Source organism: Balaenoptera ricei, chromosome 2, assembly GCF_028023285.1.
Source record: "Balaenoptera ricei isolate mBalRic1 chromosome 2, mBalRic1.hap2, whole genome shotgun sequence".
NCBI classification, from domain to species: domain Eukaryota; kingdom Metazoa; phylum Chordata; class Mammalia; order Artiodactyla; family Balaenopteridae; genus Balaenoptera; species Balaenoptera ricei.
In genome coordinates, this window is record NC_082640.1 from 15,977,705 (window position 1) to 15,993,139 (window position 15,435).

At 33.3% G+C, this 15,435-nt stretch overlaps 1 protein-coding gene across 1 annotated transcript in view; it reads right to left on the reverse strand.

The window, feature by feature from the left end:
* The window catches only part of MALRD1 (MAM and LDL receptor class A domain containing 1), a 600,449-nt gene that overhangs the window by 347,000 nt on the left and 238,014 nt on the right, over positions 1–15,435 (reverse strand). Inside the window, exons 23-24 of the mRNA XM_059909182.1 lie at positions 13,589–13,699; positions 9,600–9,813 (exon numbers count right to left, since the gene is read on the reverse strand). Of these exons, the coding sequence (XP_059765165.1) occupies positions 9,600–9,813; positions 13,589–13,699 (325 nt within the window). The remainder of the gene's footprint in view (positions 1–9,599; positions 9,814–13,588; positions 13,700–15,435) is intronic.

Genomic DNA, 15,435 nt, shown 5'->3' on the forward strand with positions numbered 1-15,435 from the left:
CTTAAAGTTGTATTATTATGAAGAACTACAAGTAGTAAGAAATACTATCATCAAAAACCCATACTGAGCAAAGATGGAAACGTAGATTCAATATTAGGAAAATCATTATATCAAGGGGCGCCTGACAGTTGAAAAGGCTTTTTATGTGAGACAGAGTATTCTCTCCTATGAAAGTGTTCAAACAGCAATCAGATGATTTTTTCCTTTCCCACCTCCATTGTCTGCCAGATCAGAGAAGTTATAGAAATGATTCCTTCATTGGTTGGTGACTCATTTACCAATTCAATCAATAGCAATTCAGTAGATGTTGGAACTCATTCATCAATAAATATGTCTTAGTGGAGTTCTCTCATATATTAATAGACTGTGATAAGTGCTAGGATATAGATAAAAAATTTACGATAAATTGTAACTGAGTAAAAGTGAATCCTTCACAGAAGTCTTAGTGTTAGATCCCTGTTTCAAAGAGCATGGAATAACTTCTTTTATTCTCTCCAACTCTATGATTCTTTGATTTTATGATTCAATAACTTGAACTTTATATCATATTTTGACAAGTTGTTTATATTGTATTTATAAAAAGGTTAGTAGCTATACCTATTATTTCTAGATTTTTCTTCTTAATGAATTAGTATTATCAGTCTCAAAGGAATGTCAAAGAAAAGAGAGAGAAGACACAAATTACCTATGACAGGAATGAAACAGGGGATATCATAGACCCTATGGATATTAAAAGGATGATATAAGAATACTATTAATAACTCTAATGCATTAAATTGACAACTTCTATGAAATGGACCTATTCCTTGCAAAGAACAAACACAAAATGATTTGAGCAGCTTTATAACTTTTAAGGAAACGCAACTCATAATTTTAAAATTCCTGAAAAGAAATCTCCAGGCTCAGATAGTCTCACTGGAGATTTCTACCAAATCTTTAAGGCACACAGATCAGAAAGGAAGACCTAAAACTGTCCCAATTTTCAGATGACATGACTGTCAACATAGAAAATCTAAGGAATGTATTATAAAACTTTGAGAACTAATACATGACTCAGCAAGGTTGCAGGACACATGATCCACACATAAAATTAACTGTGTTTTTATATACCATCATTGAATATGTAGAAACCAAAATTTAAAATATAATATCATTTATAATCCCTTAAAAAATGAAATACTTAGGTGTAAATCTTATAAAATATGTACAGGACTTGTAAGCCAAAAACTGCAAAACACAGGTGAAAAGAAATCAAAGTCTAAATAATGGAGAGACAAACTGCTCATGGATTGGAAGACATCCTATTAAAGATGTTATTTCTCCCAAACTGATATATGTATTTAATAAAATTCTTGTCAAAGTTACATCACTTTTTCTGGTAGATATAGAGATGATTTTTTTTTAAATGTGAAAGCAAAGCCAAAGGAACTGGAATAACTAAGGCTATTTAGTTGAAAAAGAAAAATAAACTAGAAGGACTCTCTCTACCTAAGTTTAAGATTTATTATAAAGCTTTAATTTTCAAGACTGTGTGGGACTGATGAAGGAACAGACACTTGGATCAATGGAACAGAACCAAAACAGCTTCACATAAGCACAACCAACTAACATTTGACAAAGATGCAGATGCAGTTAAATGAAGGGAGGACAGCTTTGTTAATGGTGATGAAGCAACTGGATAACTATTGGCAAAAAAAAAAAAAAAAAAAAGACCCAAACCTCACACCTTATACAAAAATTAACAAAATGGAGCATACACTTAAATGTAAAATATAATGCTATGCAACTTTTAGAAGGAAAAATAGAAGAAAATCTGGGACCTAGAACTCAGTGAAGTGTTTTTGACCGTGATATCAAAAGCATGATCCCTAAAAGGAAAGATCAATAAACTGGACTTCATCAAAATTACTCTTTCCCTGTAAAGAGAATGTAAAGATAATCTAAAGCCTATTAGAAAACATTTGCCACTCACACATCTGCTGAAGGACTTATATCTATAATATATGAAGAACTCTCAAAACTCAACAGTTTGAAAAATTCTGATTAGAAAATGGGCAGAAGACATGAAGAAACATTTCACCAAAGAGGATATACAGATAACAAAGAAACACATGATAAGATGTTCAACACCACTAGCTATCAGGGAAAACGCAAATTAAGACCCTGATGAGATATTATCCTATACCTATAAGAAGAGCAATAATAAAAATAAAATAGTTACAATACCAAATGCTCGCAAGGATGTGGACAAACTGGATCTCTCACACATTGTTGGTGGTAACATAAAATGGCATAACCACTCTGGAAAATAGTACTATGGTATGTTACATCCATGCATGGAACATGAGTCAGCAATAAAAAGGAACAAATGATTTACACACACAACAACTTGGATGGGTCTCAAGGAGGTTATGCTGAATGAAAAAAAGACAGTCTCAAAAGGTCACAAACTGCATTTACATATTTATATAACTTTCTCAAAATTACGAACTATAGGGACGGAGAACAAAATAGTGGTTTCCCAAGGTTAGGGATGGTGAGACTAAATGTAATTATAAAGGAATAGCTCAGGGAAGATTTTGGTGGAGACAGAATATTTGATTGTAGTGTGATGATTACACGAGTTTTCACATATAATAAAATGCCATACAACTATACACACATATTGAACCATATTGTTTCCTGGTTTTGATATTATACTATACTATAAAATGTAACCACTGAGGGAAACTACATGAAGGGTACACAGAATTTCTCTGTACTATCTTTGTAACTTCCTATGAACCCACAATTATTTCAAAATTCAAAAAATTAATGTCATGTGCCAATTATTATTGCATGACATCATCAGGAAATTGTGATACAGTGATTTCCTTTGTATTGCCTTATTCTATGAAGTAATAATAATAAATTCTGTAAACAATACTTTCCAAACTGTTTCACAGAACAATTGTTCTATAAGGAGTATACTTATTTCCATGTAAAAAAAAGAGTTTGCGGGTAATTTGGAAAAATCCTACTTATAATACCAGGTTTTCAAAATTTCTCATAATTTTTCCTTCAGTGATGACTACCTGATTTCATAATTCTGAAAATATTACCCTAATGCATGTCACTTTACAACACTGAGTTCATGAGAAAGGGATCAGTGTTGATAATCTTGGAAAGACAGTGAAAGCTTTCTAAGCCTCAGTCACTAGGCTACAGCCTGCAAATAATGAATTCCTGAAGTTTAGGACAGCAGATCCTTCACAGGAAGCCTGGTTTATTAACATTATGATACCTGACCTACTTTTGAACATAATCTCCTAAAGAAAACAAAAGCTATTCATAGTGCATGATTAATAAAGTCTCTGAAAATACACTAGTTGTTTTCAAGGTGATGTAAAAATCCATGCTGGGATTAGTATTTAAATACCCTAACTAAATTATTTCCCCCTCACCCATCCAAAAGTGCTTTGTACTTATTCTAACTCCCATTCGCAAGGTGAATGTTTATGTACCTATTTCTCTAACTAGACAAGAAGCTCCACAATTCTTCAGGTAATATCTTATTTTTCTTTGTTTTTGCTCCAGGGCCACTTATATTAGAGATGCCCAATGTTTAACCAAATAAACAAATGTCCAGTATGCAAGGCTAGGTCAGGATGGTGTACACTGGTGCCAGTAGAGTCCCACAGAGGCACTCTACACCTTTAAATTCATTTTTTGCCACAACTGAGCACAAATTCTGATATGCTAAAAAGTTTTAGATGGAGCACTGGATATGGTGTAGAAGTAACAGCTATAATATAACCTTACTGTGAGTAAAAAGTCACATATATATCATAGCATCAAACAATAGCCCATTCTCCCCCCAAAATTCATCAGTTTACTTGAAACAGAGAGAATTCTGCTATAACAAATGAGAAAGGGTAGTCAGGATGTAAATGAGTCAACTCAAATGTGTCCTGAAGGATAACCGTTTAGGTGAATTACAGTTATACATTCATAGAAATCAAAGGAAATTGTTAGTGATGTGGTGATAATATAGAAAGGACCGTGTTTAAATTATTGCTGACCTTTTAAATGTTTTTTGAATTTTTAAAAAATTCATTCAAATACATCAAGTATCACTTGGCTCAAATCCATTATTTTTTCCATCTTTTTTGTTTGTTTGTTTTTTAACATCTTTATTGGAGTATAATTGCTTTACAATGTTGTGTTAGTTTCTGCTGTAAAGTGAATCAGCTATATGTATGCATATATCCCCATATCCCCTTCCATCTTTATTTAAATGTCAATTTCTCAGTGAGAACTTTTCTGATGGTCCTATTTAAAACTATAACCACCACTCCAAGCATCTTCTTTCTCACTTTTCCCTATTTTACTTTTTGCCAGAGCACTTATCATTATGAAATATGCTGTGTTATTTTACTTACTCTGTTTTGTCTGTGTCCCCTTCTACTACCACCAAACATAATGCAAGCTCCATGAGAGCAGGAAATTTGTCTGTACTGTCCACAGCATTATTCTTAGTAACTAGAACAAACCCTCGCACATAGTAGATGCTCAATAAATATTTGCTGAATAAATGCATAAACGTCAATTCTTTAAAACTTCTTAAAATTGCCAATAAAGTATATCAGGCAATTAAATACATACGTAGGCATTAAATTTTGACTTAACTATAAATGGTTCAATTAAATTCATTAAGAAAATATACACAGAATCATTTTTAATATTTAAAAAGCTAATTATTGCCCCTATTAAAATCCTGATATATTTGTATATGTCAATAAGGAAACAACGAATAAAATAAGAGCTCTTCCTTCTCACCAGAAAACTTTTTCAAATGTTTGTATTGTTTAGATGATTGCTTCTCAAATTTTAGTACACATATACTTGTTAAAATGCAGTTTATGATTAAGTCTGGGGTGGGGCCTGACTTCTGACAAAAATGCTGTTTGTCTCTAGACCAAGATTTGAGTAACTGAGTTTAGATAATTTTTCAGCAGTGTTAAATTGCACATTGATGTAGCATTAAAAAATGATATTTTTAAAAACATTCATCCAATAGGAAAAAATGTGTTTAAAAATATTTGTAATGACTTTAGCAAGGTTACTATAAGTAACTGAGTATAAGAGTTTGACTTATTGTTAATCACGTGTTCTTTCACCAAGAGGGAAACCTAACGTAAACTATGGACTGTGGTGATAATGATATCTCCCGTGTAACAAATCACCACTCTGGTTGGGGACATGATAGTCTGGGGGGGCTGTGCATGTGTGGGGATTAAGTTCTGCTGTGAACCTACAACTCCTTTAAAAAAATAAATTCTATTGAAAAATTTAAAAGACAGCCTCCAGAATGAGAGAAGATATTTGCAAATCATACATACGATAAGGGCTTAATATCCAGAATATATAAATAACTCTTACAACTCTACAATAAAAAACACACAATCCTGTAAAGAAAAGCACAAAGAACTTTGACAGTTCTCCAAAGAACATACACAAATGGCCAATAAACACAAGAAAAGATGATTAACATTATAGTCATTAGGGAAGGACAAATCAAAACCACAATGAGATTCTACTTCATACACACTAGGATGGCTATAATTTAAAAAAAAAGAAAGAAAGAAAGAAAGAAAATAACAAGTATTGGCTAAGTCCCAGATCTCCTTCAAGAATTTGCCCAGGAGGGGAAATTAGATGAAGGGAGTCCAAAGGTACACACTTCCAGCTATAAGATAAATAAGCACTAGGGCTGTAATGTACAACATGATGACTATAGTTAGCACTGCTGTATGGTATATTTGAAAGAGATTAGATCCTAAGAGTCCTCATTTCAAGGGAAAAAACATTTTTTTCCTCTTTTTATTTTTTTGTACCTATATGAGAAAATGGATGTTAATGGATTACCACTAAACTTACTGTGGTAATCATTTCGCAATATAAATAAGTCACAATGATGTATACCTTAAACTTATACAGGGCTGTATGTTAATCATATCTCAGTAAAGCTGTGGGGGGGAATAAATAAGTAAAATGAAAAAAAATTGTTTAAATATCTTTCATCAGGCCTATCCTCATCAAGCTCCCTAATATTGCTATTTGCTCTCCCTCCATTTTTCATCTCCTTTAACTTATTCTATATTTTCTCATAGAAAATGTATCACTTATCACCTTCTGACAAACTCTGTAATATACATATACACAAACACACACACATGGATATTCTGTGTGTGTGTATGTGTGTGTGTATAGAGGGAGAGAGAATATTTTCTGTTTAACACAGGAGAATGGGTAATATGATTTTTGTCTGTTTCATTTATGGATGTACACTAGATGTCTCAAACACTGCTTGACATATACCTTTTCAGTAAATATATGTTAAATTAATTTGATATTTTTGTCTTCTCAATTTCTCTTGATCATTCTTGACAGGGTCTTGAAAATGTTATCAGTCTTTCCAAATCCTCTCTCTCTGACATTTGTGTTCTATTCCATTAATTTGTATTATCAGCTAATTAATTTCTTTGGTAAGGATTTAAGTATATAAATTTTTCACTACGCATTTTCTTAACTAAATACCACAGGTTTTTTAATGCACTATTATTATTATTATTTATTTAAAACATTTTCTAATTTTACTGTAAATTTTTTGGTGGGGAGATGGGTTATGAAAAGTGTCTTCTAACTAACAGGGAATTTTCTAGCTTTTGTCTTACAACTGATTTCCAGCCTAATTCAAAAGATGTAATCCATGTCACTTTAATCCATTTAAAATTATTGAAGTTTGCTTAGTGCTTAATAACATATATTCTGTGTGTACTTGAAATAGATGTCTGCAGTTGGGAAATACAGTATTACATGTGCCCATTAGGTTCAGATTCCTTACTAATTATTCTGGTCAAATATCCTGCATCCTTACTAATCACAGTGCAGAATTAAATTATTTTGAGCATGCCTGAGATACTCTTGTGTATCACCAATAAATATGCTAATTGGAAAGTACAGAGAAACAAAAATATGATTGTTTGCCAAAGGAGCCTCTATACCAATGGCAAAATATGTTCAACTAAGATTTCAGATTTCTCAGATACACAAATCACTTTCTTTTTGACTATGTCCTATATTTTAGCTATATTTATATTATAAAGCAAAAAAAAAAAACCAGTTTAATCTTTCTGCCAAATCTTGCTTTCTGAGCCTATATTGGTCTACAGAAAATTAAAGCCACAGGTACTTTTATTTTATAAAGGATTATTTTCTTTTCCTTTGTCAGAGACAGTCTATGCCTTTACAAAGAGCTCAGCAGTTTCATTCTTTCTTCTATTCCTAGGTGGTGTATTTATACCAAATGATATTTTAGACGTTTTTTTAGAGTTGTGATACATGTTCAGCCTTTACTAAGACTTCTCACACACACAAAAAAAAAACCCAAAACAAACAAAAAAAACCTCACACAAGTTCCAAAGATCATGAAACGTAAGCCTAAATTCTTGGTTGGTTGTCAGCCAAACTTCTGAGATCAGTTGCTATGGTGATTTTTTTTTTAAGTTTTTCTTCCTATTCTTCTGGGTCTAATTAAACATCAAAGTTTATAGTATATGCAGGAAAAATAACAGCACTCATAATTCATATAGCAGGTTCTAGCCACTCTATAATTAAAACATTTAAAACCATTAACATAGGAATACAATTGAATTTTTAAATACATAATAAAATAAGCACTGTTATATAAAAATAAATCATATTCATGTAATAAGAACCAATATTAAAATGTGGGTTACTTTTAAGGTTTGTTCTAACTTTTTTGTTGTTTATTTGTTCTAAGGAGCTGAAAAAATTTTCTTCTTCTTATATAATATCTGGAACTAATTCATCTCTCTTGCTCCAGTATTACTGATATCACAGCCCCATTCAAATGTTACAGTGATTTGGTAATCAGTTCACCAGAAAGCACCTTCTGATAAAACTTTCCCTCCAAGGGCTTGTAATTACTTTTGTCTTTATTTTCCATACAAAAGAACTACCAAGACAATAAATTTCAATACATTTCTCTGACCTTCTTAGTATATTAGTATACCCTCCCAAATACAGATAGAGGATTCCTAGAAATATTTGCAAAGTTATTATCTAAATACAAAGAGTTCAAGGAAAATTTAGCCAGAAATAAAATACTTTAAACATTGAAAAAATTGCATTAAATCACATCTTGGGAAAGAGATAAGTTGGCAACATGACAAATAAAATTCAAAAGCATAATATCTGTTCTGTTCGACTGATAACCTAATAGATTTGTGAGATACTCAAATGAAAATGGCAATGAAGAAAATGTAAAAGCATTTGATGCAGAAAATAACTAAAAACTCAGCAAAAATATTCATAAGATAAAGGTAAAAATTAATACAGAATACAAGATTAGTCAAATAGTTTTGCTTGGTTCATATAATAGTAATAATTGATATTATAAGATATAATCCACACTTGAAGAAACAAATAGTTATTGGATATACACAGGATTTCTACATCTACAACTTTTTTGGTTTTCCTAAGATTCAGTTGTACACAGAGGTGGTATGGTAGCTTGGGCAAAGCAGTGAATCATAAATCAAAGTACTTGGAAACTAGGATCAACTCTGTCAGTACCAGTTTTATGAAATTTGACCAAATCTTAGCCACTCTTGTTCAGCAGCTTTATCCATGGAATGCACTAATAATATCTGCCCCACTTACCTGTCGGGTTTCTGTGAAGATCAAGTGGAGATTAGTAGATAGAAGAGCTTTGAAAGTTAAAAGTTCTACGTAAATGTGAGCTCTTATTATACTGACGTTGTTCTTGTGATTCCAGATTTGGTTTCAAGAGGCAAAAAAAGAGATCAAACTGTAATACGCTAGCTCAGAAATTATTATTGGTAATAGTGGAATAATTTGTCAGCCTTAATTCTGACAATTTGTATTCACCTCATTTGCAATGAAATGAGGCAACAACGCACTGTGTTCCATGATTTTACAGACTTCCCTGAATGAGCACATATGGCCCATTTGGCTAAGGATATTTTAATAGGTGCCGTTTATTATGATCTCTTGTAACAATATTACACAGCTGATATGTATTTCCCTTAGGAGATCACATTGTCTATTTTCTACATTATCTGGATATTGATTTTTTTGTTTTTTTAGCCACTTATCCCAGCTCATAATTGACCCAAGGGAATGACAACTCCCTGAAATCCGTCAAAGCACAAAGGCTTGTCAACCTTGCATGAGTTGCCGTTGATGGACGTTTTGCTTGCCTTCTTTCCCAAAATTTATTTCATATGGAAAATACTTGTTTGCATTCTGTTTGTCTTTGAAGACACCTGCTTTCCAGTTAATCTCCAATTCTTCACATACAAACAGAAAGCCATTGATTAGTTTTAAATGACTTTCGGTTCTAAATTAAGTATTGAGAGGGAGAAAGGAATGTATTTAAGTGGTTAAATCACCTTACCTGCCTTGGCTGCTGAGTTATATATACTCTGTATTTTTCATCAATGAACCCATTGCACAGAGGAAGGTTGTGGGAGACAAAGGCAAAAGTAAGGAGACAGAACACTTCCACTCACCACAGATGAAAGGAGTCTCATCTGAATTATCAGCACAATCGTTCACAAAATCACACAGCTTGTCCCTGGCAATGCAGTGCTTGTTCGCGCATGTGAATTCTTGAGCCGTACACGTTCTGTCTGCGCTAAGTAGGGGGGAACAATCTTGAAAGGAAATATCATCCACTGCTACATCTCCTATGTAACTGATACCACGTTTTGCCCTGAAGACAATCTTTAAAAAAAAAAAAAAAAAGCCAATATCAGTTGACTCGTCCATCAAGAATTCAAAACTTGGGGCAAACAGTAAATACAGTACAGAACTTAAGGGCTTGAATCTGATAAAAATGACCCCGTAATCACTACGATGAAACTGACCCAGGAAGTTTGAGGGATATCGAAGATCTCTACCACACTCAACAGGCAAAGAATGTGGAAGTGGCAACACCACTGTCTCTTGTCTAGATGTTTAGGATGCAGGGCCTAAGAAACGGGCAGGAGTCACCTACCACTGCAGCCTCTGCAACTCGCAGACCCCAAACAAGACCTGCTCACTGCTGACAGCCCCATCACACGTGGAAGCAGGAGGTCAACCAGGTGACGGAATGCACCAAGAGACAGAAGATGCAAGCATACCTTTTACTTTATTTCATCCACTTCTTGCCATTCCTCTGATACGTTCAACTCAACTATTTGAAATCGAAAACATGTCTAACCTCAAAACTATGAATTTTTTTTTTTTTTTTTTATAAGTTTATTTATTTATTTAGGCTGTGTTGGGTCTTCGTTTCTGTGCAAGGGCTTACTCTAATTGCGGCAAGCGGGGGCCACTCTTCATCGCGGTGCACGGGCCTCTCACTGTCGTGGCCTCTACCGTTGTGGAGCACAGGCTCCAGACGCGCAGGCTCAGTAGTTGTGGCTCACGGGCCCAGTTGCTCCGCGGCATGTGGGATCTTCCCAGACCAGGGCTCGAACCCGTGTCCCCTGCATTAGCAGGCAGATTCTCAACCACTGCGCCACCAGGGAAGCCCAAAACTATGAATTTTTTAAATTGGCCACATCTTTGGACTTGAAATGATTGTGATTTGCCTTTGATTAATGTATGTGATGAATGAAATTCTCCTGTGTGCCACTGCTGGACAGTGAGATCCCACTTCTACAGACTTTGATAGAATTGATGAAAAATAGTCACAGGACTCACTAAAGTTTCCAAAGTGAAACTAATTCAGACAGCTTCTATTGAATTTGTCTGCAAGCTAAATATGTATTTGTGTGTTAACATAAGAAATATTCATATATTTTAAAGTAAATTTAGGACAATTAGAGATGTGTTAACAAGAAATACCTATTTACCTCCATGATTTTTATACAGAATAGTTATTGTCATCAAACTCCCAAACATCTTTTTACCAAATCTAAACAATTATTTTTCTTGAAAGAAGTAATTAGTTTTTCCTTAAGATGTGTTATGCTTTTATACTATTGTATGAAAACCTAGTTGTTTTCCTTTTAAGATGAGAGAATAGAATAACTGAAAATCATGCCTTTCACATTATTTTAAAAAAGCAAATAAACGTACAATTTTTATATAAATTCATGTATCAAATTTACATAAAAGGCATACTTTTTTTTTTTTTCTTCAGAACAGATGTGCTGGAAAAGAAAAATAAATTTGTAAGATAGATTAAGAGCTTGGATGTGATTAAGACGAGGTGAAACTAGAAAGAATAATGACTACAACTCTTTTATAAGAAAATTGAGCCCAAGAAAAACATGGATACACAAATTGAAAAAGGTACTGTATTATCTGGATATATCTGAACATTTAATTTAAATCTGTGAGGCAATGCTCTGTGATTAAGAAATCAGATAATCCAATGCCACACGATGTTGGTTAAGAGTCCATAGATTTTAATACTGAACGTGATTAAACTTTTTTTCAAGAGCAATTATGATATATTTTTTTCCAGTAAAATAAAAGCTGGGTCAATCATTTTGTAAAATTTAGGAAGCAATAGAGCATAGCATTTGTATTATGGACTTGTAGATGACCTGCCTGTGTTTAAAGCGTATCACTGCCACTGTAGTTATATAAGTAGGGCAAGTTACCCAAGCTCTAGGTATTTCTGTGCCTAATCTATAAAATGCAGGTAATAAAGGTAGGTACCTCATACAGTTACAGGAGTAAATTTTTTGTTCATAGAACAGAACTTAGCACTTAGTAAGTACCAGGTATGTGATTGCTCTAGTTATAAAAATTATTATAATTAAATGTTATGTTTAAATTGGGGGTTCCCAAATATAACTCTGAAAACTACCCAATGCTGTATACTTTTACTCAAGGGTTAAAGGCACTCATGTTTCTGAGGCTAAAGGGACTGATACTGTAAAAATGGAAGAACCATGGATAGTATGTGTGTCTCACCACCATTTCTCCAGTGCGTAGTAATATGCTCGCACATAGTAGGTTCTTGATATGTTTTTACTGAAGGAATGAATGAATCACATTAAACATCAAATATTCAGAAACCATTAATATTTCATTTTAAGATTCAAACAACATGGGCATATTTCTCTTCAAATTTCAATATGTGAAAAATTAAATTTCAGAAAGGCTAAATTAATAATTGATTCCTCTGCTTAAATCCCTCTTAATGTTGTTTTGAACATGCTTTTACCGTGCAAATATTCTACTTGCACAGGCTAGTTAAGAATTCACTGCCCGAAGTGGAAGCCGATGCCTGGCAGCAGCACAGCCTTCTGCACGTTCTTGCTGATGATTCTTCTTCCCTCAGTTAAAAGGTCTTGGAGGTTAAACAGGTGGAATCCTCTTAATGATAAATTTCGTACTGTGCAAGGCCACTAAATTGCTGTCCAATCTTTTCTTCTTCAGGTTGAACTTACTTCTTATCCATTTCCTAAATTATCTACAAATGACCCATAAGAAAACTGAGTCCCAGCAAGAGGTCAAAAATATATGGGATTGGGGATAATGTTGTATCAGTGCCTTTAAACAGCTGTATCTAGCCTGTGCTTCCAGCGGAGTTGAAAGGGGCTATCTATCAGATATGGCATGTGATCGTAGATACAGTTACTGAATGTTCACAGCTGATTTGGTTACTCTCGCTACATATTGCATTTCCAGTCCTCTGTATAATTAGCAAAGATATTATACCTTGTATCTATAGATAAGTGGCTCTAAATTCAAGGAATTAAGCCCTGTGCTGTTATGACTAAGAAAAAATGTTCTCTGACATAAATGGCTCTGGATTCCCACTCTCCCTTATCTAATCTTAAATCTTAATAGCTAAGCTTTACCTTCCAATAAACACCCCTTCTGCCAAAAACAAAACAAAACAAAACAAAAACTCCAAAAGCAAAAAACACACACATCCATGGAGCTCCTGTTTTCCTGATAATCCATAAAAAAATAAAATTCACACTAAATATTTTGGCACATAATTACTTTCAGTTTAAACCTTTTATTCTATGTATTACTTGTTCTTTTCCTTTATTTTTAGGTCTTATCCTCCTAATATTATTGCAATCTACATGAAGACAAATACAGCATCACCCAATTTTGTGCCTCTGAAAATATTTTTCAGTCAAGTAAATCTGTTTTCTCTAATAAGGTTCAACAATATAGCGTGCTTTCAAAGGTCTCTTTAATTGGGTTTGAAATAAACTAATGTAATTACTCTGCAGTCTCTGAGAATATATTTGCAAAATAGTGGGAGGTGTTCTTAATATGTAGGAGGCTGATTGTGGAGGCAGGAGATGGTTGTCACTAAAATGAGATGTTCCTAGAAAAATGGTTGCCTCTTTGGGAAAAAAAATTAGGGCATTTCAGAACTGCAAATTCCTTATGGAAAATGCTGTATGGAGTGGTAAACGTTCATACAGCACATCAGAAAGGGAAAGAGAGACAAGAAGACAAGGGGTAGAGGAAATAAATTAAAATTAAAGAATCAACAAAACTCAATCATCACCTAAATACTTGGATTACAAACCTGTATATGGGAATGAACGCCTAAAAACACCTCTATTTTTTTCCACTGTGCACCTTGCTGTCCTCTTTGAGCCCACAGTTTAGAAGTAACATTGTCTTTCTTGCTGAGTACCTGCAGAGATAAATCAAGTAAGAAGTGTTGAAATATTTTACCTTGACAAATTCTAAACATGTAGAATTCTCCCAGTAATTTTTTTTCATTTTAATATCAACATGAATCCCTGAGAGAAAAGCTCAGACATTTTTCATTAGATGTCTTTGTTTTCTAGAACAGCACTGTGCCCCCAGGGTACCTCATGAGCTTTGTGTAATAAAGTTGTGCATGAATATCTGTCAGTCAAGTCTGAAGTTATCTGGGCACCATTGGATTAAGAACTCTTAACTACCTTAGTTTTTAAAAATCTGACAGCAAGAACAATTGGAAGTCTCAATATTAAATAATATTCATGTAGTCACATGAAAAGCACAGAATTATTTACTAAACACACTTTTGAGAATGACATTAGGTTCAGTGGGGATGGTGATGTTACAATGGGAGTCCATTCAATTCCAACAGCACATATGGGTGATGTGAGTGGGCACGTACTCATCTAAGCCAGCAAGAGCTCCCCACCCAACAAACTCTCACCAGTACTACTGGACCCTCATTCTAAAGGGAAATTGAGACTCATCTCAGCAGACAAATTATAATGGCTCCTCTTTTAGAATGACACAAAATGAGCCATCAAGAAAGTAATTAAATAGGGAAGAGCAGTAGAGTTCCACATTTTAAAATAACTGACTTAGGTAATGTATTTAATTATTTCACAACACTAATTTTTAACAATACAATGTGTATAACTAATTCATGACTCACATAAAGGGTTTGGGGAGATTTTGACTTTTGAAAGTGAAGGTAAATTTGAATGCTTTCATGATCAGTTTTTTAAAAATTAGATGCAAATGGTTATTTTTATAGAGCTAGAGTTTCTAGAGTCATATAAAAAGTCGTATGTGGCTAGCAAAGATGTCACTAAATTCTTGAATTCAAGTTGAATCAACATATTATTAAAGTCAAGAAAATAGAATTTCTAAAAAATATAAAAATCATTTTTGAAGGATACTAAAAAGAATGTATAGGAATTAATCTTCTTTGTATGAATACTGCTCTATACACAAACCACTAAGGAAAACTGTGTTCATGCAACATAGTAATGCAACATTTAATGTTATTTTACTCAGCTGTGCACAAAATAAGGCTCATATGTATTACCATTTTAATTATTTGATAATTAACTACTTATAAAATTTTAAGGTTGTTTTATAATTTTTCATCTACTAACACAAAATCTTATTCTGAAAAAATGAAAGCCTATTTCAGATAATTAATCTCAACCACAAAATACACCTGGTAAGTAATTCTCATTTTTCTGATGCAAACCCTGTAGTTAGCTGTATTGATTGTTTTGTCTAAAACCATTTTTAAAAACTCAATGCGACACAAATGGTAAATTGCCACATCAATCCACAAGACTACTTGGATGCTTTCAGATTATTAAACATACACACATACATATACACAAACAAGTTTACTCTTAAACTGTTTTTGGTGAGAAGTCTCACCTATAATAAATAAAACTATTCTTCCAAAATTGCTTTATAAATTTAACATGTTTCCAATAAAAAAAAGTAACAGCATTTTTAAAATAAGATATGTTTATCTAATTTGGGGAGGAAAATAATATTTAATATGGCCAGGAAAATCCTAGAATAAGACAGTTAAAAAATGAGAAAAAATACCTAATATTAAAATTACATCAAGCTACTAGGAAAGAAGTGGTTAAGCAGCTGATCTGCAGTCGATTTCTA